Here is a 27,050-nt window from a genome sequence, read left to right on the forward strand (position 1 = left end):
CCATTACCAGTATCAGAACATGGTACTGTCTATTACCAATATCAGAACATGGTACTAACCTGTCCATGACCAATATCAGAACATGGTACTGTCCATTACCAATATCAGAACATGGTACTAACCTGTCTATTACCAATATCAGAACATGGTACTGTCCATTACCAATATCAGAACATTGTACTAACCTGTCCATTACCAATATCAGAACATGGTACTAACCTGTCCATGACCAATATCAGAACATGGTACTAACCTGTCCATTACCAATATCAGAACATGGTACTAACCTGTCCATTACCAATATCAGAACATGGTACTAACCTGTATATTTCCAATATCAGAACATGGTACTAACCTGTCCATTACCAATATCAGAACATTGGTACTGTCCATTACCAATATCAGAACATGGTACTAACCTGTCCATTACCAATATCAGAACATGGTACTAACCTGTCCATTACCAATATCAGAACATGGTACTAACCTGTCCATTACCAATATCAGAACGTGGTACTAACCTGTCCATTACCAATATCAGAACATGGTACTAACCTGTCTATTACCAATATCAGAACATGGTACTAACCTGTCCATTATCAATGTCAGAACATGGTACTAACCTGTCCATTACCAATATCAGAACATTGTACTAACCTGTCCATGACCAATATCAGAACATGGTACTAACCTGTCTATTACCAATATCAGAACATGGTACTAACCTGTCCATTACCAATATCAGAACATTGTACTAACCTGTCCATGACCAATATCAGAACATGGTACTAACCTGTCCATTACCAATAGCAGAACATTGTACTAACCTGTCCATGACCAATATCAGAACATGGTACTAACCTATCCATTACCAATATCAGAACATGGTACTAACCTGTCTATTACCAATAGAAGAACATGGTACTAACCTGTCCATTACCAATATCAGAACATGGTACTAACCTGTCCATTACCAATATCAGAACATTGTACTGTCCATTACCAATATCAGAACATTGTACTGTCCATTACCAATATCAGAACATGGTACTAACCTGTCCATTACCAATATCAGAACATGGTACTAAACTGTCCATTACCAATATTAGAACATGGTACTAAACTGTCCATTACCAATATCAGAACATGGTACTAACCTGTCCATTACCAATATCAGAACATGGTACTAAACTGTCCATTACCAATGTCAGAACATGGTACTAACCTGTCCATTACCAATATCAGAACATGGTACTAACCTGTCCATTACCAATATTAGAACATGGTACTAACCTGTCTATTACCAATGTCAGAACATGGTACTAACCTGTCCATTACCAATATCAGAACATGGTACTAACCTGTCTATTACCAATATCAGAACATGGTACTAACCTGTCCATTACCAATATCAGAACATGGTACTAACCTGTCTATTACCAATATCAGAACATGGTACTAACCTGTCCATTACCAATATCAGAACATGGTACTAACCTGTCCATTACCAATATCAGAACATGGTACTAACCTGTCCATTACCAATATCAGAACATGGTACTGTCCATTACCAATATCAGAACATGGTATAAGTATGGTAGTGTGTGTGTGTGTGTGTGTGTGTGTGTGTGTGTGTGTGTGTGTGTGTGTGTGTGTGTGTGTGTGTGTGTGTGTGTGTGTGTGTGTGTGTGTTGTGTTAGGGAGTAACAGGGAGTGTCTGGCCTGGAGGAGAGGAGGGTGGGGGCATATAGCATGATATCTGTTCAGCACTGGGCCACTTTCCAGAGTATGTGAAGGGTTGGGGTCGAGGTGGGACGGGGAGGGAGGGAGGAGAGACGCTCAACAAGGGGGAGGGAGGCAGAGAGAGGGACTTTCCCTAGACAGACCTGACCCCCAGCCACAGAGAACACCGTCTGCAGAGAGAGAAGACCAAACTACTGAGCTCTACCTCAGAGATATCCAGGAGAGACCAGAACTAAAGACTCAGGACTAGACCCAGAATCCAGGACCCAACACCTAGGACCCAGGGCTCTTTAACTAGGCCCAGGACTCTGACCCAAACCCAACACCCAGACTCAGGACTAGACCCCGAATCCAGGACCCAACACCTAGGACCCAGGGCTCTTTAACTAGGCCCAGGACTCTGACCCAAACCCAACACCCAGACCCAGGACTAGACCCAGACATCCAACCCCAGAACCAGGGAGAGACCAGGGTACTCTGACCCATAAAGGATCTAGGAGCGGGTTCTGTTACACAGGAACTCTCCATACCCAGCCATGCCTGCCCCTGGAGGAACAGAGTGAGTAATACACCAGTGTTATAACTAGCTTAACTAAATCACCAGGGTAACAGAGTACTATAACAGTGTTATAACTAGTTGAACTAAATCACCAGGGTAACAGAGTACTATAACAGTGTTATAACTAGTTGAACTAAATCACCAGGGTAACAGAGTACTACTATAACAGTGTTATAACTAGTTGAACTAAATCACCAGGGTAACAGAGTACTACAACAGTGTTATAACTAGCTTAACTAAATCACCAGGGAAACAGAGTACTACAACAGTGTTATAACTAGCTTAACTAAATCACCAGGGTAACAGAGTACTACAACAGTGTTATAACTAGCTTAACTAAATCACCAGGGTAACAGAGTACTACAACAGTGTTATAACTAGTTGAACTAAATCACCAGGGTAACAGAGTACTATAACAGTGTTATAACTAGCTTAACTAAATCACCAGGGTAACAGAGTACTATAACAGTGTTATAACTAGCTTAACTAAATCACCAGGGTAACAGAGTACTACAACTGTGTTATAACTAGCTTAACTAAATCACCAGGGTAACAGAGTACTACAACTGTGTTATAACTAGCTTAACTAAATCACCAGGGTAACAGAGTACTACAACTGTGTTATAACTAGCTTAACTAAATCACCAGGGTAACAGAGTACTACAACTGTGGTATAACTAGCTTAACTAAATCACCAGGGTAACATTCATTAGGTATCAAACGGACTGGCACTACCCGAACTTGACCAATAAGAAACACTCACATTTGTTTTTCATTTCAAAATGTTTTGCTAAGTTGTGCACTAATGACTATGACCCACGTTTCCATTCTGCACTTGGTCTTATTATATCCATGAAGCAATAAGGGCTGAGATGAGGCCAGGACAGGTCTGTCCTCTACTCTTTGTAAACAGAGCTGTAGACTGGGCTAAATTCAGATCATCGTCACATGGAGAAACAGGAGCTATGTGGGGCAAGTGTGTGTGTGTGTGTGTGTGTGTGTGTGTGTGTGTGTGTGTGTGTGTGTGTGTGTGTGTGTGTGTGTGTGTGTGTGTGTGTGTGTGTGTGTGTGTGTGTGTGTGTGTGTGTGTGTGTAACTGTATGTGTGTTGGTAGTCCTAAGGGGGAGGATTTCTCCACTGCTATCCTGAAGCAGAAACACAGACCCAATAGACTGGTGGTGGATGAAGCCCACAATGAAGACAACAGCATCGTCAGCCTCTCACAGGTGTGTTGCAGGTATCAGCTGTGTGTGTTACCAGTTTCAGCTGTGTGTGTTACCAGTTTCAGCTGTGTGTGTTACCAGTCTCAGGTGTGTGTGTTACCAGTTTCAGTTGTGTGTGTTTTACCAGTCTCAGGTGTGTGTGTTACCAGTTTCAGTTGTGTGTGTGTTACCAGTCTCAGATGTGTGTGTTGCCAGTCTCAAGTGTGACTGTTGCCAGTCTCAGGTGTGTGTGTTACCAGTCTCAGGTGTGTGTGTTATCAGTTTCTGTTGTGTGTGTGTTACCAGTCTCAGGTGTGTGTGTTGCCAGTCTCAGGTGTGTGTGTTACCAGTCTCAGGTGTGTGTGTTGCCAGTCTCAGGTGTGTGTGTTACCAGTCTCAGGTGTGTGTGTTACCAGTCTCAGGTGTGTGTGTTGCCAGTCTCAGGTGTGTGTGTTGCCAGTCTCAGGTGTGTGTATTACCAGTCTCAGGTGTGTGTATTACCAGTCTCAGGTGTGTGTATTACCAGTCTCAGGTGTGTCTGTGTGTTACCATAATTTAAAATGTATGACATATTTTTTTTTGGGGGGGGGGGGTCACTGGACTACACACAATACCCCATCCTGTCAAAGTGGAATCGTTTTTCTAAATGTTTACTAATTCATTCAAAATGAAAGATGAAATATCTTGAGTCAATAAGTGTTCAACCCCTTTGTTATGGCAAGCCTATTTTTGAATGACTACCTCACCCCACACATGCTGTTATCTGTAAGGTACCACAGTCGAGCAGTGAATTTCAAACACAGATTCAACCACAAAGACCAGGAAGGTTTTCCAATGCCTTGCAAAGAAGAGCACATATTGGTAGATGGGTAAGCATTTCAAAAAGCCAACATTGAAAGTCCCTTTCAACACGGTGAAGTTATTAATTACACTTTGGATAATGTATCAATACATCCAGTCACCACAAAGATACAGGCGTCCTTCCCAACTCAGTTGCCGGAGAGGAAGGAAACCGCTCAGGGTTTTTCACCAATGGTGACTTTAAAACAGTTACAGAGTTTAATGGCTGTGATAGGAGAAAACTGAGGATGGATCAACAACATTTTAGTTAGTCTGTACAGAATAAAAAGATTCCAAAATATGCATTCTGTTTGCAACAAAGTACTGAAGTAATACGGCAAAATATGTGGCAAAGCAATTCACTTTTTGTCCTGTTATACAAAGTGTTATGCTACACAACACATCACTGAGTACCACTCTGCATAGTGGTGACTGCATCATGTTATGGGTATGCTTGTAATCATTAAAGACTGGGGAATTTTTCAGGATAGAAAAATCAACGGAATGGAGCAAAGCACAGGCAACATCCTAGAGGAAAACCGGGTTCAGCCTGCTTTCCACCAGACACTGGGATATTAATTCACCTTTCAGCAGGACAATAACCTAAAACACAAGATCAAATCTACACTGGAGTTGCTCACCAAGAGTGGCAGAGTTACAATTTTGATTTAAATCGCATTGAAAATATATGGCAAGACGTGAAAATGGTTGTATAGCAATGAACAACAACCAATTTGACAGAGCTTGAAGAATTTTGAAAATAATAATGTGCAAATGTTGCACAATCCAGGTGTGGAAATCTCTTAGAGATTTACCCAGAAAGACTCACAGCTGTAATCGCTGCCAAAGGTGCTTCTACAAAGTATTGACTCAGGGGTGTGAATATTTCAGAAAATTAGATAATTCTGTATTTCATTTTCATTAATTTTGCAAGCACCACACTTTTTTGTCATAATGGGGTAATGTGTGTAGATGGGTGAGAAAAAATGCTATTTAATCCATTTTGAATTCAGGCTGCAACACAACAAAGTGTGGAATAGGTCAAGGCACTGTGTCTCCAGCGTGTGTATTACTTCCTGTGTCTCCAGTCTCCAGCGTGTGTATTACTTCCTGTGTCTCCAGTCTCCAGCGTGTGTATTACTTCCTGTGTCTCCAGTCTCCAGCGTGTGTATTACTTCCTGTCTCTCCAGTCTCCAGCGTGTGTATTACTTCCTGTGTCTCCAGTCTCCAGCGTGTGTATTACTTCCTGTGTCTCCAGTCTCCAGCGTGTGTATTACTTCCTGTGTCTCCAGTCTCCAGCGTGTGTATTACTTCCTGTGTCTCCAGTCTCCAGCGTGTGTATTACTTCCTGTACCTCCAGTCTCCAGCGCGTGTATTACTTCCTGTGTCTCCCAGGCGAAGACAGAGGAGCTGCAGTTGTTCCGTGGCGACACGGTGGTCCTGCGGGGGAGGAAGCGGCGTGAGACGGTGTGTATCGTGTTGACAGACGACACCTGTCCAGACGAACGCGTCCGCATGAACCGCGTCACACGCAACAACCTGAGGGTACGCCTCGGTGATGTCATCAGGTAGGCTACTGTACTGATCACCTGTGTGATGTCATCGGGTAGACTACTGTACTGATCACCTGTGTGATGTCATCGGGTAGACTACTGTACTGATCACCTGTGTGATGTCATCAGGTAGGCTACAAAAATCACATTGAATGCTGATGTGCCTTTGAGCAAGGCACTTAACCCTGATTCCTCCTGTTAGTCACTCTGGATAAGAGCGTCTGCTAAATGACTAAAGAGTCAAATGTCTGATCACTCTGAACCGGATTACATTCACATTTTAGTCCGTCACAAATTGAGCCTATTTTTGACCTAAAAAGCACTTTCAATGAAGATTATATGTGTGTGTGTGTGTGTGTGTGTGTGTGTGTGTGTGTGTGTGTAGTGTCCATGCATGCCCAGATGTGAAGTACGGCGTGCGTATCCATGTCCTGCCGATAGATGACACCATCGAAGGGTTAACGGGAAACCTGTTCGACGTCTTCCTGAAACCCTATTTCTTGGAAGCCTATCGACCTGTACACAAAGGTACTCATGACTGTTGTACAAAAAGGTAGACCAACCCTACTGGCCCTTACACAGAGGTACTCGTAACTGTTGTACAAATAGGTAGACCGACCCTACTGGCCCTTACACAGAGGTACTCATAACTGTTGTACAAACAGGTAGACCGACCCTACTGGCCCTTACACAGAGGTACTCATGACTGTTGTACAAAAAGGTAGACCGACCCTACTGGCCCTTACACAAAGGTACTCATGACTGTTGTACAAAAAGGTAGACCGACCCTACTGGCCCTTACACAAAGGTACTCATAACCTTTGTCTATGAATTGTTTATATAACGTATAACTTATTATATAACTTCTGACATTCCATCAAGTGGTTCTAACTTTTTCTAACATTTCTGACATTCTATAAACTGGCAACAAGACTTGTAGTCCTACAGCTGATAATGAATTACAACACTGTAATTCAACTAGCAGTTCACTATTTGTAAGTAGCTGTTTAGTTGTTAGTTGTTGAGTAACTGTCATTATTGTTGTGTTGCTAGGCGACATCTTCCTGGTGCGAGGGGGCATGCGGGCTGTGGAGTTCAAGGTGGTGGAGACAGACCCCGCCCCCCACTGCATCGTCGCCCCGGACACCGTCATCCACTGCGAGGGACAGCCAATCAACAGAGAGGTCTCTTTGTAAAATCACACTTTTTTATTGAATTGGGCCAAAACAAACTCTACAACAGGGGAGTCCAACTCATTCCATGGAGGGCCCAGTATCGGCTGGTTTTGGTGTCATCTTTTAAGACCTAGACACCTAGGTGAGGAGAGTTCCTAACTAATTCATTACAAGCACAAGGGATCAAGTACAAGGGAGGAGAGAAAATCTACTGGCACAGACACACGATCTTACAGGAATTGAGTTTGACAACCCTGCTCTAAAATGTTGTTAACATTTCCCAAGCTGAATGTCTGACTGAATGATTGGCAGCATGTTGTACCTGTGAGGGTCTCCTATTGTCTTCCCTTGCCCCTCCCCCTGCCCCCGGTGGGTCGAGGAGGAAAGTCTGAATGATTGACAGAATGTTGTACCTGTGAGGGTCTCATATTGTCTTCCCTTGCCCCTCCCCCTGCCCCCGATGGGTCGAGGAGGAAAGTCTGAATGATTGACAGAATGTTCTACCTGTGAGGGTCTCATCTTGTCTTCCCTTGCCCCTCCCCCTGCCCCCGATGGGTCGAGGAGGAAAGTCTGAATGATTGACAGAATGTTGTACCTGTGAGGGTCTCACATTGTCTTTCCCCTGCCCCTGATAGGACGAGGAGGAGAGTCTGACTGACGTAGGCTATGATGACATTGGAGGTTGTCGTAAACAGTTAGCTCAAATCAAAGAAATGGTGGAGCTTCCCCTCAGACATCCTGGACTATTCAAGGCTATAGGAGTCAAGGTGATATATCTATTCATCCATCCCTCTATTTATACCTCTATCTGTCTGTTCTGTCCGTCCATTCACCCATCCCATTTCAAAGCTCCCGAGTGGCGCAGCGGTCTAAGGCACTGCATCTCAGTGCTAGAGGCGTCACTACAGACCCTGGTTCGATCCCGGGCTGTTTTACAACCGGCCGTGATATGGAGTCCCATAGAGCGGCGCGCAATTGGCCCAGCGCCGTCGGGTTAGGGGAGGGTTTGGCCCAGCGCCGTCGGGTTAGGGGAGGGTTTGGCCAAGCGCCGTCGGGTTAGGGGAGGGTTTGGCCCAGCGCCGTCTGGGTTAGGGGAGGGTTTGGCCCAGCGCCGTCGGGTTAGGGGAGGGTTTGGCCCAGCGCCGTCGGGTTAGGGGGGGGTTTGGCCCAGTGCCGTCGGGTTAGGGGAGGGTTTGGCCCAGCGCCGTCGGGTTAGGGGGGGGTTTGGCCCAGCGCCGTCGGGTTAGGGGAGGGTTTGGCCCAGCGCCGTCGGGTTAGGGGAGGGTTTGGCCCAGCGCCGTCGGGTTAGGGGGGGGTTTGGCCCAGCGCCGTCGGGTTAGGGGAGGGTTTGGCCCAGCGCCGTCGGGTTAGGGGAGGGTTTGGCCCAGCGCCGTCGGGTTAGGGGAGGGTTTGGCCCAGCGCCGTCGGGTTAGGGGAGGGTTTGGCCCAGCGCCGTCGGGTTAGGGGAGGGTTTGGCCCAGCGCCGTCGGGTTAGGGGAGGGTTTGGCCCAGCGCCGTCGGGTTAGGGGAGGGTTTGGCCCAGCGCCGTCGGGTTAGGGGGGGGTTTGGCCCAGCGCCGTCGGGTTAGGGGAGGGTTTGGCCCAGCGCCGTCGGGTTAGGGGAGGGTTTGGCCCAGCGCCGTCGGGTTAGGGGAGGGTTTGGCCCAGCGCCGTCGGGTTAGGGGGGGGTTTGGCCCAGCGCCGTCGGGTTAGGGGAGGGTTTGGCCCAGCGCCGTCGGGTTAGGGGAGGGTTTGGCCCAGCGCCGTCGGGTTAGGGGAGGGTTTGGCCCAGCGCCGTCGGGTTAGGGGAGGGATTGGCCCAGCGCCGTCGGGTTAGGGGGGGGTTTGGCTGGGGTAGGATGTCATTTTAAAATAAGAATTTGTTCTTAACTGACTTGCCTAGTTAAGTAAAAAAATGCTTTTTTCAATTCATTCATTCAGCCTCCTCTCCTCTCCTCTCCTCTCCTCTCCTCTCCTCTCCTCTCCTCTCCTCTCCTCTCCTCTCCCCTCCCCTCCCCTCTCCTCTCCTCCTCCCTAGCCTCCCAGGGGTATTCTGCTGTATGGACCTCCAGGTACAGGGAAGACACTGGTCGCCCGGGCCGTCGCCAACGAGACTGGAGCATTCTTCTTCCTCATCAATGGTGAGACCTCTGACCTCCAACCCCTGACCTCCTAAACCCTCTAACCCTTTACTTCTAACTCCTGACCTCTAACCTCTAACCCATCTAACCCCCAACCTAACAATACTGGAGCATTCTTCTGATTCAGCAATGAGGGGCATCCGGTCATCTATTTCCTGTGTGTTACGGCCATTCCAGTCCCCCCAGTATCCCCATACACCTATTCATAGGTCATAACGTATTCTAACTCCCTCTCCCAGTCTTGCGGTTAGGTAGGAGGGAAAACACATTTTGGTTCGGGGGACTATCTTCATTCTGTCTATTCTGTTTCCTGTGTGTTACGCTGTATTGTGTCCCCAGGTCCTGAGATCATGAGTAAGATGGCCGGGGAGTCAGAGAGCAACCTGAGGAAAGCCTTCGAGGAGGCAGAGAAAAACTCTCCCGCCATTATTTTCATAGACGAACTGGATTCTATCGCTCCTAAGAGAGAGAAGGTGAGGAGGGAGGGAAAGATTGGATTCTATCGCTCCTAAGAGAGAGAAAGTGAGGAGGGAGGGAAAGATTGGATTCTATCGCTCCTAAGAGAGAGAAGGTGAGGAGGGAGGGGAAGATTGGATTCTATCGCTCCTAAGAGAGAAGGTTAGGAGGGAGGGAAAGGAGCAGAGAGAAGGTGAGGAGGGAGGGAAAGGGCAGAGAGAAGGTGAGGAGGGAGGGAAAGGGGCAGAGAGAAGGTGAGGAGGGAGGGAAAGGGGCAGAGAGAAGGTGAGGAGGGAGGGAAAGGGGCAGAGAGAAGGTGAGGAGCGAGGGAAAGGGGCAGAGAGAAGGTGAGGAGGGAGGGACAGGAGCAGAGAGAAGGTGAGGAGCAAGGGAAAGGAGCAGAGAGAAGATGAGGAGGTAGGGAAAGGGGCAGAGAGAAGGTGAGGAGGGAGGGAAAGGGGCAGAGAGAAGGTGAGGAGGGAGGGAAAGGGGCAGAGAGAAGGTGAGGAGCGAGGGAAAGGAGCAGAGAGAAGGTGAGGAGGGAGGGAAAGGGGCAGAGAGAAGGTGAGGAGGGAGGGACAGGAGTAGAGAGAAGGTGAGGAGGGAGGGAAAGAGGCAGAGAGAAGGTGAGGAGCAAGGGAAAGGAGCAGAGAGAAGGTGAGGAGCGAGGGAAAGAGGCAGAGAGAAGGTGAGGAGCGAGGGAAAGGGGCAGAGAGAAGGTGAGGAGCGAGGGAAAGAAGCAGAGAGAAGGTGAAGAGCGAGGGAAAGGGAAAGGAGCAGAGAGAAGGTGAGGAGGGAGGGACAGGAGCAGAGAGAAGGTGAGGAGCGAGGGAAAGAGGCAGAGAGAAGGTGAGGAGCGAGGGAAAGGGGCAGAGAGAAGGTGAGGAGCGAGGGAAAGAAGCAGAGAGAAGGTGAAGAGCGAGGGAAAGGGAAAGGAGCAGAGAGAAGGTGATGAGGGAGTGAAAGAGGCGAGGGAAAGGAGCAGAAAGAAGGTGAGGAGGTAGGGAAAGGGGTAGAGAGAAGGTGAGGAGGGAGGGAAAGGAGTAGAGAGAAGGTGAGGAGCGAGGGAAAGGGGCAGAGAGAAGGTGAGGAGGGAGGGAAAGGGGTAGAGAGAAGGTGAGGAGGGAGGGACAGGAGCAGAGAGAAGGTGAGGAGGGAGGGACAGGAGTAGAGTGTGTGTGTGTGTGTGTGTGTGTGTGTGTGTGTGTGTGTGTGTGTGTGTGTGTGTGTGTGTGTGTGTGTGTGTGTGTGTGTTATAACTGTGTCTGATCTAATGCAGTGGTGGAAAAAGTATTCAATTGTCATACTGTAGTAAAAGTAAAGATACCTTAACAGAAAATGACTCCAGTAAAAGTGAAAGTCACCCAGTAAAATACTAGATCAGTAAAAGTTAAAAAAATGTAAAAAAATAAAAGGTTTTAAATATACTTAATTAAAATATACTTTAAATATACTTAATTAAAATATACTTTAAATATACTTAAGTAAATGGCTAAAATGTACTTAAGTATCAAAAGTAAAAGTATAAACCATTTCATCTTCCTTATTAATCCAGACGCCAAGATTTTCTTGTTTTATTTTATTTACGGACAGCCAGGGTCACGCTCCAACATTCAGACATAATTTAATAACCAAGCATGTGTTTAGTGAGTCCACCAGATCAGAGGCAGTAGGGATGACCAGGGATGTTCTCTGTTTAGTGAGTCCTCCAGATCAGAGTCAGTAGGGATAATCAGGGATGTTCTCTGTTTAGTGAGTCCACCAGATCAGAGGCAGTAGGGATGACCAGGGATGTTCTCTGTTTAGTGAGTCCACCAGATCAGAGTCAGTAGGGATGTTCTCTGTTTAGTGAGTCCACCAGATCAGAGTCAGTAGGGATAATCAGGGATGTTCTCTGTTTAGTGAGTCCACCAGATCAGAGGCAGTAGGGATGACCAGGGATGTTCTCTGTTTAGTGAGTCCACCAGATCAGAGGCAGTAGGGATGACCAGGGATGTTCTCTGTTTAGTGAGTCCACCAGATCAGAGTCAGTAGGGATGACCAGGGATGTTCTCTGTTTAGTGAGTCCACCAGATCAGAGTCAGTAGGGATGTTCTCTGTTTAGTGAGTCCACCAGATCAGAGTCAGTAGGGATAATCAGGGATGTTCTCTGTTTAGTGAGTCCACCAGATCAGAGGCAGTAGGGATGACCAGGGATGTTCTCTGTTTAGTGAGTCCACCAGATCAGAGGCAGTAGGGATGACCAGGGATGTTCTCTGTTTAGTGAGTCCACCAGATCAGAGTCAGTAGGGATGTTCTCTGTTTAGTGAGTCCACCAGATCAGAGTCAGTAGGGATAATCAGGGATGTTCTCTGTTTAGTGAGTCCACCAGATCAGAGGCAGTAGGGATGACCAGGGATGTTCTCTGTTTAGTGAGTCCACCAGATCAGAGGCAGTAGGGATGACCAGGGATGTTCTCTGTTTAATGAGTCCACCAGATCAGAGTCAGTAGGGATGTTCTCTGTTTAGTGAGTCCACCAGATCAGAGGCAGTAGGGATGTTCTCTGTTTAGTGAGTCCACCAGATCAGAGGCAGTAGGGATGTTCTCTGTTTAGTGAGTCCACCAGATCAGAGGCAGTAGGGATGTTCTCTGTTTAGTGAGTCCACCAGATCAGAGGCAGTAGGGATGAACAGGGAGGTTCTCTGTTTAGTGAGTCCTCCAGATCAGAGGCAGTAGGGATGACCAGGGATGTTCTCTGTTTAGTGAGTCCACCAGATCAGAGGCAGTAGGGATGTTCTCTGTTTAGTGAGTCCACCAGATCAGAGGCAGTAGGGATGTTCTCTGTTTAGTGAGTCCTCCAGATCAGAGTCAGTAGGGATGACCAGGGATGTTCTCTGTTTAGTGAGTCCTCCAGATCAGAGTCAGTAGGGATGAGATGTTCTCTTGATAAGTGTGTGAATTGGACCATTTTCCTGTCTTGCTAGGCATTCAAAACGTAACGTGTACTTTTGGGCGTCGGGAAATGTATGTCTTAAATAGTACATACTTTTCTTTAGGAATGTAGTGAAGTAAAAGTTGGAAAAAATATAAATAGTAAAGTAAAGTACTGAAGTAGTACTTTAAAATATTTTTACTGAAGTACTTTCCACTACTGTGTGTTTATGTGTGTGTGACAACTGTGTGTGCTTGCATACATGATTGTGTGTGTGATAACTTTGTGTGTGTGTGTGTGTGACAACTGTGCGTGCTTGCATACATGATTGTGTGTGTGATAACTGTGTGTGGGTGTGTGTGTGTGTGTGTGTGTGTGTGTGTGTGTGTGTGTGTGTGTGTGTGTGTGTGTGTGTGTGTGTCTGGTCAGACCCATGGGGAGGTGGAGAGGCGTATCGTATCACAGCTCCTCACCCTGATGGATGGACTGAAGCAGAGAACTCACGTTATTGTCATGGCAGCCACCAACAGACCCAACAGCATCGACCCTGCCCTGAGACGCTTCGGTTAGAGAGACACACACTCACTCACACACACACACACACACACACACACACACACACACACACACACACACACACACACACACACACACACACTAGTTAGTTAACACCTGTCTCTGTGTAACTCAGGCAGGTTTGACAAAGAGATCGACATCGGCATCCCAGACTCCACTGGTAGACTGGAGATACTGCAGATTCACACCAAGAACATGAAGCTATCTGACGACGTGGACCTGGAGAGGGTGAGGAGAGGGGAGGGGTGGGGGGGGTGGGGGGGGAGGGGAGAGGGGAGGGGTGGGGGGGGGAGAGGACCTGGAGAGGATGAGGAGAGGGGAGGGGTGGGGGGGTGGGGGAGGAGGGGAGGGGAGGGGGGAGAGATGAGGAGGAGGAGGAGAGGGGAGAGATGGAGGAGAGGGGAGAGATGAGGAGGAGGAGGAGAGGGGAGAGATGGAGGAGAGAGGAGAGATGAGGAGGAGGAGGAGAGGGGAGAGATGGAGGAGAGGGGAGAGATGGAGGAGAGATGAGGAGAGGGGAGAGATGGAGGAGAGATGAGGAGGAGAGGGGAGAGATGGAGGAGGAGGAGAGATGAGGAGGAGGAGGACAGGGGAGAGATGGAGAGATGAGGAGGGTGAGGAGAGGGGAGAGAGGAGAGATGAGGAGGAGAGGGGAGAGATGGTGGGTGGGGGGGCAGGGTGAGGAGGGGGGAGAGATTGGGAAGGTGGAGGAGGGGGGAGAGATGGGAGGTCAAAAGTAGTGCACTATATAGGGAATAGGGCTCTAGTCTAAAGCTGTGTACTATATAGGGAATAGGGCTCTAGTCTAAAGTAGTGGACTATATAGGGAATAGGGCTCTAGTCTAAAGTAGTGCACTATATAGGGACTAGGGCTCTGGTCTAAAGTAGTGCACTATATAGGGAATAGGGCTCTAGTCTAAAGTAGTGCACTATATAGGGACTAGGGCTCTGGTCTAATGTAGTGCACTATATAGGGAATAGGGCTCTAGTCTAAAGTAGTGCACTATGTAGAGAATAGGGCTCTAGTCTAAAGTAGTGCACTATGTAGGGAATAGGGCTCTGGTCTAAAGTAGTGCACTATATAGGGAATAGGGCTCTGGTCTAAAGTAGTGCACTATGTAGGGAATAGGGTGCCATGACTGGGGAATGTTTTGTGCCAGTGAAGTTGGGACAATAAAGTTCTACTCATTGTACTGTGCTTCCTGGTAGGTTTCCATGGATGCGCATGGCCATGTGGGGTCAGACCTGGCAGCTCTGTGTTCTGAGGCGGCTCTGCAGGCCATCAGGAAGAAGATGACCCTGATTGATCTGGAGGACGACACCATTGATGCTGAACTGCTCAACTCACTGGCAGTTACCAACGATGACTTCAGGGTTAGTGGCAGCAGCACAGACACACACTCAACCACACACACAATATAGACCTGCTCATCTCATTGTCCATCTCCATCTCCATCTCCCTCTCCCCTCCTTCCTTCCTTCCTTCCTTCCTTCCTTCCTTCCTTCCTTCCTTCCTTCCTTCCTTCCTTCCTTCCTACCTCCCTCCCTCCCTCCCTTCCTTCCTTCCTACCTCCCTCCCTCCCTCCCTCCCTTCTCCCTCTCTCCCTCTCTCCCTCTCTCCCTCTCTTCCTACCTCCCTCCCTCCCTCCCTCCATCCCTCCCTCCCTCCCTCCCTCCCTCCCTCCCTCCCTCCCTCCCTCCCTCCAGTGGGCGTTGGGGCAGAGTAACCCGTCAGCTCTGAGGGAGACAGTAGTGGAGGTTCCTAATGTTAACTGGGAGGATATAGGAGGACTGGGAGAGGTCAAGAGAGAACTGCAGGAACTAGTACAGGTAACACACACACACACACCTGTATCTCAACAGGTAACACACACACACACCTGTATCTCAACAGGTAACACACACACACACCTGTATATCAACAGGTAACACACACACACACCTGTATCTCAACAGGTAACACACACACACACACACCTGTATCTCAACAGGTAACACACACACACCTGTATCTCAACAGGTAACACACACACACCTGTATCTCAACAGGTAACACACACACACACCTGTATCTCAACAGGTAACACACACACACCTGTATCTCAATAGGTAATACACACACACCTGTATCTCAACAGGCAATACACACACTCCTGTATCTCAACAGGTAACACACACACACACCTGTATCTCAACAGGTAACACACACACACCTGTATCTCAACAGGTAACACACACATTTGTATCTCAACAGGTAACACACACACACCTGTATCTCAAAAGGTAACACACACACACACTCACCTGTATCTCAACAGGTAACACACACACACCTGTATCTCAAAAGGTAACACACACACCTGTATCTCAACAGGTAACACACACAAACCTGTATCTCAACAGGTAACACACACAAACCTGTATCTCAACAGGTAACACACACACCTGTATCTCAACAAGTAACACACACACACACACACACACACACTTGCATATCAACAGGTAACACACACACACACCTGTATCTCAACAGGTAAGACACACACACACCTGTATCTCAACAGGTAAGACACACACACACACACACCTGTATCTCAACAGGTAACACACACACACACACCTGTATCTCAACAGGTAACACACACACACCTGTATCTCAACAGGTAACACACACACACACCTGTATCTCAACAGGTAACACACACCTGTATCTCAACAGGTAAGACACACACACACCTGTATCTCAACAGGTAAGACACACACACACACCTGTATCTCAACAGGTAACACACACACACACCTCTATCTCAACAGTAACACACACACACACCTCTATAGCCTTAACAGCTGAGTAAAGACAGTAAAGACTAGTGGCTGAAAACAGCAGTTCTGATTCAACAGGACATGGCTGATATTGTGGTCAGAGGTCAAATACCAGCCACATAGACCTAGGTGTTGTGGGTGTGGAATAGAATGAAGTTGTCTCTATTGGTCAGTTTTGTTTAAGTGCTTTTCTTGACCCTCCCTCCTCTCTCCCTCCCTCCCTCCCTCCTCTCCCCCCTCCCTCCCCTCTCCCCCTCCCTCCCTCCCTCCCCCCCTCTCTCCCTCCCTCCCTCCCTCCCTCCCTCTCTCTCTCTCTCTCTCTCTCTCTCTCTCTCTCTCTCTCTCTCTCCCTCCCTCCCTCCCTCCCTCCCTCCCTCCCTCCTCTCTCCCTCCCTCTCCTCCCCCCTCTCTCCCTCCCTCTCTCTCCTCCCCTTCTCTCCCTCCCTCCCTCCCTCCCTCCCCCCTCTCTCTCCTCCCCACCTCCCCCCCCCCTCTCTCCTCCCCTCTCTCTCCTCCCCCCTCGCTCCCTCCCTCCCCCCTCTCTCCCTCCCTCCCTCTCCTCCCCCTCTCCTCCCTCCCTCCCCCCTCCCTTCCTCCCTCCCTCTCCTCCCTCCCTCCCCCCTCTCTCCCAGTACCCAGTGGAGTACCCAGATAAGTTCCTGAAGTTCGGTATGACCCCGTCACGAGGAGTGTTATTCTATGGACCCCCAGGTCAGAGCACACATGCAGTACACACACACACACACACACACACACACACACACACACACACACACACACACACACACACACACGCACACCCTGTCTCTCTCTCTTCCCAGGCTGTGGAAAGACCCTGCTAGCCAAGGCGATTGCTAACGAGTGCCAGGCCAACTTCATCTCCATCAAGGGACCTGAGCTGCTCACCATGTGGTTCGGCGAGTCAGAGGCTAATGTCAGGGACGTCTTCGACAAGGTACCACATAACAGTGGCATAGCCTGACATAGCAGTGACATAGCCTGACATAGCAGTGACATAGCAGTGACATAGCCTGACGTAGCAGTGACATAGCCTGACGTAGCAGTGACATAGCCTGACATAGCAGTGACATAGCCTGACATAGCAGTGACATAGCCTGACATAGCAGTGACATAGCAGTGACATAGCCTGACGTAGCAGTGACATAGCCTGACGTAGCAGTGACATAGCCTGACATAGCAGTGACATAGCCTGACGTAGCAGTGACATAGCCATGTGGTTTGGAGAGACAGAAACCAACATCAAGGACATCATCGACGATTATGTAGACTGACATAATAGTGACATAGATCTTCTAGACAAATACATTCCTGACCTCTGACCTCTATCATCTGACCTCCTGCCAGACAGGTGGCATCCTGCATCCTGTTCTTTCCTAACCTCCTATTCCCTGAACTCTGACCTCTAACCCCAGGCCAGACAGGCGGCCCCCTGCATCCTGTTCTTTGACGAGCTGGACTCCATTGCCAAGTCCAGAGGGGGCGGAGCCGGGGACGCAGGGGGCGCGGCCGACAGGGTCATCAACCAGATTCTCACGGAGATGGACGGAATGTCCAACAAGAAGAACGTCTTTATTATAGGAGCTACCAACAGGTAGAGGGATATGGGGGGGGGTCTTTATTATAGGAGCTACCAACAGTTAGAGGGATGTGGGGGGGGGTCATTATTATAGGAGCTACCAACAAGTAGAGGGATATGGGTGGGTCTTTATTATAGGAGCTAACAACAGGTAGAGGGATATGGGTGGGTCTTTATTACAGGAGCTAACAACAGGTGGAGGGATGTGGGGGGGGGGGTCTTTATTATAGGAGCTACCACTCCACTCCCTCCCTCTTTAATCCCTCCTCCCCCTTCCAGACCTGATATAATAGACTCTGCTATCCTCCCCCCTCCAGACCTGATATAATAGACTCTGTTATCCTCCAGACCTGATATAATAGACTCTGTTATCCTCCAGACCTGATATAATAGACTCTGTTACCCTCCCCTCTCCAGACCTGATATAATAGACTCTGCTATCCTCCCCCTCCAGACCTGATATAATAGACTCTGCTATCCTCCCCCCTCCAGACCTGATATAATAGACTCTGTTGTCCTCCAGCCCTTATATAATAGACTCTGCTATCCTCCCCCCTCCAGACCTGATATAATAGACTCTGTTGTCCTCCAGCCCTTATATAATAGACTCTGCTATCCTCCCCCTCCAGACCTGATATAATAGACTCTGCTATCCTCCAGACCTGATATAATAGACTCTGCTATCCTCACCCTCCAGACCTGATATAATAGACTCTGTTGTCCTCCAGCCCTTATATAATAGACTCTGCTATCCTCCCCCTCCAGACCTGATATAATAGACTCTGCTATCCTCCCCCCTCCAGACCTGATATAATAGACTCTGCTATCCTCCCCCTCCAGACCTGATATAATAGACTCTGCTATCCTCCCCCTCCAGACCTGATATAATAGACTCTGCTATCCTCCCCCCTCCAGACCTGATATAATATACTCTGCTATCCTCCCCCTCCAGACCTGATATAATAGACTCTGCTATCCTCCCCCCTCCAGACCTGATATAATAGACTCTGTTATCCTCCAGACCTGATATAATAGACTCTGCTATCCTCCCCCTCCAGACCTGATATAATAGACTCTGCTATCCTCACCCTCCAGACCTGATATAATAGACTCTGTTATCCTCCCCCTCCAGACCTGATATAATATACTCTGCTATCCTCCCCCTCCAGACCTGATATAATAGACTCTGCTATCCTCCCCCCTCCAGACCTGATATAATAGACTCTGCTATCCTCCCCCTCCAGACCTGATATAATAGACTCTGCTATCCTCCCCCCTCCAGACCTGATATAATAGACTCTGTTATCCTCCAGACCTGATATAATAGACTCTGCTATCCTCCAGACCTGATATAATAGACTCTGTTGTCCTCCAGCCCTTATATAATAGACTCTGCTATCCTCCCCCTCCAGACCTGATATAATATACTCTGCTATCCTCCCCCTCCAGACCTGATATAATAGACTCTGCTATCCTCCCCCCTCCAGACCTGATATAATAGACTCTGCTATCCTCCCCCTCCAGACCTGATATAATAGACTCTGCTATCCTCCCCCCTCCAGACCTGATATAATAGACTCTGTTATCCTCCAGACCTGATATAATAGACTCTGCTATCCTCCAGACCTGATATAATAGACTCTGCTATCCTCCCCCTCCAGACCTGATATAATATACTCTGCTATCCTCCCCCTCCAGACCTGATATAATAGACTCTGCTATCCTCCCCCCTCCAGACCTGATATAATAGACTCTGTTGTCCTCCAGCCCTTATATAATAGACTCTGCTATCCTCCCCCTCCAGACCTGATATAATAGACTCTGCTATCCTCACCCTCCAGACCTGATATAATATACTCTGCTATCCTCCCCCTTCCAGACCTGATATAATAGACTCTGCTATCCTCCCCCCTCCAGACCTGATATAATAGACTCTGTTATCCTCCAGACCTGATATAATAGACTCTGCTATCCTCCAGACCTGATATAATAGACTCTGCTATCCTCCAGACCTGATATAATAGACTCTGCTATCCTCCCCCCTCCAGACCTGATATAATAGACTCTGCTATTCTCCCCCCTCCAGACCTGATATAATAGACTCTGCTATCCTCCCCCCTCCAGACCTGATATAATAGACTCTGCTATCCTCCCCCCTCCAGACCTGATATAATAGACTCTGCTATCCTCCGTCCAGGGAGGCTGGATCAGCTCATCTACATCCCTCTACCAGACACAGCCTCCCGTACCGCCATCCTCAACGCAAACCTACGCAAGTCCCCCATCGCCAGAGTCAGTACACACACACACTCACACATGGACTCGCACACACACAGACACAGACACACATAGACACTCACAGACAGAGACATGCGCACACACATAGACACACACACACACACACACACACACATAGACACACATAGACATACACACACATAGACATACACACACATAGACACACACACACATAGACACACTTAGACACACACACACATAGACACACAAAGACATACACACAAAGACACATAGACACACACAGACACAGACACACACAAAGACACATAGACATACACACAAAGACACATAGACACTGTCAAGTAATTATTTAATCCGTCTTCATAAATTCCAATTATCTTCATCTGTCTGAGACCCAGAGGTTGTAAAGTTCTGGTCTTAAATGATTGTGATGTGTGTATTATGACATCATAATAACTGAATTGATCAGGTCCCAATGTATTTGCGAGAGCTCTTAAGTTTTCACAAGTCCATTCATTCTTATATCATCCTAAACTACGCACACACATACACACCAACAGGGATTTTCACATGAGTCTAACCACAGTTTATAACCCCTCAACTGACCGTTCCAGGCTCCCCCAGACACCATAACCCTGGAGGAGCTCTCCCTGTCCTCTCTTATCTCCACATACATTCCTTTCTTCCTAGGTCCATGCCATATAACCCCTTCCTAACCAACAAACATGATTTAATACTACAAGAAAGACAGGGTAGACACACAGACACACAGACACACGATAATAATGATGATGATAATAATAATGAACTATTTTTGTCTCCCGCCCTCTCTCCCCTTTCTTCCTCCCTCTCTCCCCTTTCTTCCTCCCGCTCTCCCCTTTCTTCCTCTCTCTCTCCCCTTTCTTCCTCTCTCTCTCCCCTTTCTTCCTCTCTCTCTCCCCTTTCTTCCTCTCTCTCTCCCCTTTCTTCCTCTCTCTCTCCCCTTTCTTCCTCTCTCTCTCCCCTTTCTTCCTCTCTCTCTCCCCTTTCTTCCTCTCTCTCTCCCCTTTCTTCCTCTCTCTCTCCCCTTTCTCCCTCTCTCTCTCCCCTTTCTTCCTCTCTCTCTCCCCTTTCTTACTCTCTCTCTCCCCTTTCTTCCTCTCTATCCCCTTTCTTCCTCTCTCTCTCCCCTTTCTTCCTCTCTCTCTCCCCTTTCTTCCTCCCTCTCTCCCCTTTCTTCCTCCCTCTCTCCCCTTTCTTCCTCTCTCTCTCCCCTTTCTTCCTCCCTCTCTCCCCTTTCTTCCTCTCTCTCTCCCCTTTCTTCCTCTCTCTCTCCCCTTTCTTCCTCCCTCTCTCCCCTTTCTTCCTTTCTCTCTCTCCCCTTTCTTCCTCTCTCTCCCCCTCTCCTCTCTCTCCCCCTCTCCTCTCTCTCTCCCCTATCCTCTCTCTCCCCCCTCTCTCCTCTCTCTCCCCTCCCCTCTCCTCTCTCTCTCCCCTCCCCTCTCCTCTCTCTCCCCCATCCCCTCTCTCTCTCCCCCTCCCCTCTCCTCTCTCTCCCCCTCTCTCCTCTCTCTCCCCTCCCCTCTCCTCTCTCTCTCCCCTCCCCTCTCCTCTCTCTCCCCCTCCCCTCTCCTCTCTCTCCCCCTCCCCTCCCCTCTCCTCTCTCTCTCCCCCCTCTCCTATCTCTCTCTACTCCCTCTCCTCTCTCTCCCCCCTATCCTCTCTCTCTCCCCTTTCTTCCTTTCTCTCTCCCCTTTCTTCCTCTCTCTCTCCCCTTTCTTCCTCTCTCTCTCCCCTCCCCTCTCCTCTCTCTCTCCCCTCCCCTCTCCTCTCTCTCCCCCCTCCCCTCTCCTCTCTCTCCCCCTCCCCTCTCCTCTCTCTCTCCCCCCTCTCCTATCTCTCTCTACTCCCTATCCTCTCTCTCCCCCCTATCATCTCTCTCTCCCCTTTCTTCCTTTCTCTCTTTCTCCTTTCTTCCTCTCTCTCCCCCTCTCCTCTCTCTCCCCCTCTCCTCTCTCTCTCCCCTATCCTCTCTCTCTATCCCCTATCCTCTCTCTCCCCCCTCTCTCCTCTCTCTCCCCTCCCCTCTCCTCTCTCTCTCCCCTCCCCTCTCCTCTCTCTCCCCCATCCCCTCTCCTCTCTCTCCCCCTCTCCTCTCTCTCTCCCCCTCCCCTCTCCTCTCTCTCCCCCTCTCTCCTCTCTCTCCCCTCCCCTCTCCTCTCTCTCTCCCCTCCCCTCTCCTCTCTCTCTCCCCTCCCCTCTCCTCTCTCTCCCCCTCCCCTCTCCTCTCTCTCACCCTCCCCTCTCCTCTCTCTCTCCCCCCTCTCCTATCTCTCTCTACTCCCTCTCCTCTCTCTCCCCCCTTCTCTCTCTCACCCCTCTCCTATCTCCCCCCCCCTCCTCTCTCCCCCCTCTCCTCTCTCTACTCCCTCTCCTCTCTCTCCCCCCTCCCCTCTCCTCTCTCTCTCCCCCACCCCTCTCCTCTCTCTCTCCCCTCTCCTCTCTCTCCCCCCTCCCCTCTCCTCTCTCTCTCCCCCACCCCTCTCCTCTCACAACAACACACACCAGGATGTAGACCTGGCCTACCTGTCTGGTATCACCCAGGGTTTCAGTGGGGCAGACCTGACAGAGATCTGCCAGAGGGCCTGTAAGCTGGCCATCAGAGAGGCCATAGAGGCTGAGATCAAAGCAGAGCGCCAGAGACAGACCCACCCAGGCACCGCCATGGTGAGATGGACGGACGGACCGACGGACGGACGGACTGACAGTCTTCCTTTCTTCCTTTCTTTCTTTTGCTGTTACACCACCAACACTGCAGCTCACACACACTATAGAGATGGTCAGATAGACAGACAGACAGACAGACGGACGGATGGACGGACGGACGTTACACCATTAACACTGCAATACCATATATCTAACTGACAGACACACAGACAGACAGACATAGAGACAGACAGACATAGAGACAGACGGACAGAGAGACGGACAGAGAGACGGACAGAGAGACAGACAGGTACACATAGAGACAGACAGAGAGAGGGACAGATAGACAGACAGATCGACAGCCAAGTCCCCCAGCTGTTACACAACCAACACTGCATCTCACATACAGTACATCACACACTGTGTTTCACACACTGTCTACCTCACACATTAAACCTTGTATACACAAAGCACACACACACCCAACCAATACACCAATATTATGTAACTGTACACCCACCCAACCTCTCTCCTGCCCTCACTCTCTCTGTCTCCCCTTCCCCCTCTCTCTCTTTCTGCCCCCCCACTCTCTCTCTCTTTCTGCCCCCCCCCACTCTCCCCTCTCCTCCTCTGTCCAGGATGAGGACTGTGACCCTGTTCCAGAGATCAGGAAGGATCACTTTGAAGAGGCCATGAGGTTCGCCCGGCGCTCCGTCAGCGACAACGATATCAGGAAGTATGAGATGTTCGCCCAGACACTACAGCAGAGCAGAGGCTTTGGGAACTTCAGGTATGTACTGGACCGGGACACACACACATACACACAAACACACACACACACACATACTGTATGCTTACACTTTCATATGCAAGTATGCACACACACACACAAACACAGGCACACTTCTCGTACACTGACCTCTCTCTCTCCTCAGGTTCCCCTCTGGCTCTCAGTCCGGAGGTCAAGGGTCGGGGTCAGGGGGGCAGTTCAGAGACGAGGTAGAGGACGACCTCTACCAGTGAGAAGACTATCACCTCTACCACACCTGCCTGCATATGATGTGGAACTCTGGATCAATTAGACTGTTGTGGGAATCAAATACGGACAGAATAACTTTTAACAGCACATAACGTTTGTGCTTCTCAGCTTATCGGTGTAGTCTTAGATGTTTCTCATAATAACTGATACATCATAATAACTGATACATCATAGTAACTGATACATCATAACAACTGATACATCATAACAACTGATACATCATAACAACTGATACATCATAACAACTGGTACAGTGCCTTGCGAAAGTATTCGGCCCCCTTGAACTTTGCGACCTTTTGCCACATTTCAGGCTTCAAACATAAAGATATAAAACTGTATTTTTTTGTGAAGAATCAACAACAAGTGGGACACAATCATGAAGTGGAATGACATTTATTGGATATTTCAAACTTTTTTAACAAATCAAAAACTGAAAAATTGGCTCATTGAATCATTTGTAAAATCTGGATGGTCAAAGTACAATGAATATAACTGAATGATGATTGTTGTTCTTGTCGTGTTTGAGCTGGTCATCATGGAAGGAATGCTGATTCAAATCTGAAATGTAATAAACTGAGTGTTTTCCTTGTTTGTTTGTGTTTTACTAATAAAACTCCTGTCACATAATAATATCCCTCAATGTTCATTGTTAATAGAAGAAGCTACTGTAAACAGTAGACTAGGTTACTGGGGGGGGGCGTCCCTTGAGAGGGCAAGAACGAGTCAAATATTATCATAAGGAGACGTATACTTGGAATACGGAAGAGGAAATTAATGGAGGGAAAAAGAGAGGCGGAGGAGGTGGAAGAGGGTGAGGGTGGGAAGAGGGTGAGGGAGGGAAGAGAGTGAGGGTGGGAAGAGGGTGAAGGAGGGAAGAGAGTGAGGGTGGGAAGAGAGTGAGGGAGGTGGAAGAGGGTGAGGGAGGGAAGAGGGTGAGGGAGGGAAGAGAGTGAGGGAGGGAAGAGGGTGAGGGAGGGAAGAGAGTGAGGGTGGGAAGAGGGTGAGGGAGGGAAGAGGGTGAGGGAGGGAGGGAAGAGGCTGAGGGAGGTGGAAGAGAGTGAGGGTGGGAAGAGAGTGAGAGGGTAGGAAGAGAGTGAGGGAGGGAAGAGAGTGAGGGTGGGAAGAGAGTGAGGGAGGGAAGAGGGTGAGGGAGGGAAGAGGCTGAGGGAGGTGGAAGAGGGTGAGGGAGGGAAGAGGGTGAGGGAGGGAAGAGAGTGAGGGTGGGAAGAGAGTGAGGGAGGGAAGAGGGTGAAGGAGGGAAGAGGGTGAGGGAGGGAAGAGAGTGAGGGAGGGAGGGAAGAGGGTGAGGGAGGGAGGGAAGAGGGTGAGGGAGGGAAGAGAGTGAGGGAAGGAAGAGGGTGAGGGAGGGAAGAGGGTGAGGGAGGGAAGAGAGTGAGGGAGGGAGGGAAGAGGGTGAGGGAGGGAGGGAAGAGGGTGAGGGAGGGAAGAGAGTGAGGGAGGGAAGAGGGTGAGGGAGGGAAGAGAGTGAGGGAGGGAAGAGAGTGAGGGAGGGAAGAGAGTGAGGGAGGGAAGAGGGTGAGGGAGGGAAGAGGGTGAGGGAGGGAAGAGAGTGAGGGAGGGAGGGAAGAGGGTGAGGGAGGGAGGGAAGAGGGTGAGGGAGGGAAGAGAGTGAGGGAGGGAAGAGGGTGAGGGAGGGAAGAGAGTGAGGGAGGGAAGAGGGTGAGGGAGGAAAGAGAGTGAGGGAGGGAAGAGGGTGAGGGAGGGAAGAGAGTGAGGGAGGGAAGAGAGTGAGGGAGGGAAGAGAGTGAGGGATGGAAAAGGGTGAGGGAGGGAAGAGAGTGAGGGAGGGAAGAGGGTGAGGGAGGGAAGAGAGTGAGGGAGGGAAGAGAGTGAGGGAGGGAAGAGGGTGAGGGAGGGAAGAGGGAGGGAAGAGGGTGAGGGAGGGAAGAGAGTGAGGGAGGGAAGAGGGTGAGGGAAGGAAGAGAGTGAGGGAGGGAAGAGGGTGAGGGAGGGAAGAGAATGAGGGAGGGAAGAGAGTGAGGGATGGAAAAGGGTGAGGGAGGGAAGAGGGTGAGGGAGGGAAGAGAGTGAGGGAGGGAAGAGGGTGAGGGAGGGAAGAGAGTGAGGGAGGGAAGGGAGTGAGGGAGGGAAGAGAGTGAGGGAGGGAAGAGGGTGAGGGAGGGAAGAGGGTGAGGGAGGGAAGAGAGTGAGGGAGGGAAAGCAAATATTGCATGTTACAAAACAGTTACATAACATACAGCACGGTCCAGCAAGTTAATGTTTTCTACCGTTTACTGAACAACTACTGATTTAGAACCATGAAGTTACATCAAGTCAGCACAAAGACAACAACAGCTGCTATTCCAGCACCATTTCAACTTAAACATTGAAACATCATCAAATCAACTAGGCTTAATACAGTGAAAACAAACTTTAAGATACCAAAACAATTTAGTCCAATCAATGTTGCTACATTTTTATTTTACTAGGCAGGTCAGTTAAGACCAAATTCTTATTTTCTACAACGGCCTAGTTGGTTAACTGCCTGTTCAGGGGCAGAACGACAGATTTGTACCTTGTCAGCTCGGGGATTTGAACTTGCAACCTTCCGGTCACTAGTCCAACGCTCTAACCACTAGGCTACCCTGCCGCCCATGTAGCTGTCCATGGGACTGATTTCGGTCTGTGTGTGCATGCAAGTAGAAAAATAAATAATTAGTTGAACACCAATGCCATCTTCCTCTCTTTCAACTTGGAAAAACTGCCTATGGCTCTGTCATACTGTATGATTTTAGTTTTTGTTTCCATAGGCTACCTAGCTAAAATGCTTGCTAGCTTGACTTCCCCGCATGGGCAACAATCATATCAGCCCAGTGGCACAATATATGCATTTATGGTTAGATAAGAGTCGCCATCATAATCATTGGCCTGTACAGAGAATTAAGTCAAAACCACTAGTCCAAATCCTTATCTCCATCCATGGCTTTAGGAAAGGGCAGATTTAGCAAATAAATAAAAAAATGTTTTGCTTTGGATGTGATTTGATAGGTGTGAAACCAAATCCAAACTGGCCTCCCTTGGGGTGCGTTTTGCTGCTAGGACAACACACAGTTTCTTTAAAAAACATGTTTCAAGGAAGGCAAAACGCTTGCTGGCATCAATCAATCAACTGCTACGGCGGCAACATGTCATACTCGTTTGGTCCAAACAGCATCAGATACATGGACTACACATACTGAGACAGAGGGGCACTGTTTCCCTCGCTCTTATGATTTCTCCGGTGAGACTCAGCCACTTAAGAATTGAATGGAAATTATGAAAACACAGAGAGAAATTATTTTATAATTGTTGAACATTTTTGGGTCAAATATTTAGGGAAGCCTGACATCCCTTGGCATATATGAAAATACACCACAGCTGAGGCAGATGGGTTGAAGGGGAAGGATACTGAGAGGATTCGTGTGAGTATGGATGCCAACCGCCATCGAAGAAGAAGAAGAAGAAGAAGAGTGCTTAGTGGAACCAATTTC

At 48.9% G+C, this 27,050-nt stretch overlaps 1 protein-coding gene across 1 annotated transcript; it reads left to right on the top strand.

Moving 5' to 3' along the window:
• Positions 1 to 1,776: 1,776 nt before the first annotated feature.
• Positions 1,777 to 24,186, top strand: LOC139370231 (transitional endoplasmic reticulum ATPase-like). The gene is made up of 19 exons (XM_071109584.1): positions 1,777 to 2,302; positions 3,417 to 3,528; positions 5,740 to 5,912; positions 6,283 to 6,425; positions 6,951 to 7,081; positions 7,708 to 7,839; positions 9,110 to 9,212; positions 9,552 to 9,685; positions 13,010 to 13,145; positions 13,272 to 13,384; positions 14,366 to 14,530; positions 14,864 to 14,986; positions 16,612 to 16,690; positions 16,801 to 16,934; positions 17,413 to 17,591; positions 19,739 to 19,868; positions 22,383 to 22,541; positions 23,159 to 23,310; positions 23,456 to 24,186. Exons 1-19 carry the CDS (start codon positions 2,280 to 2,282, stop codon positions 23,541 to 23,543), a joined length of 2,409 nt encoding a protein of 802 aa, XP_070965685.1. The 5' UTR covers positions 1,777 to 2,279; the 3' UTR covers positions 23,544 to 24,186.
• Positions 24,187 to 27,050: the final 2,864 nt, after the last annotated feature.

The sequence above is a fragment of the Oncorhynchus clarkii genome, chromosome 17 (assembly GCF_045791955.1).
Source record: "Oncorhynchus clarkii lewisi isolate Uvic-CL-2024 chromosome 17, UVic_Ocla_1.0, whole genome shotgun sequence".
In the NCBI taxonomy this organism is placed as follows: Eukaryota; Metazoa; Chordata; class Actinopteri; order Salmoniformes; family Salmonidae; genus Oncorhynchus; species Oncorhynchus clarkii.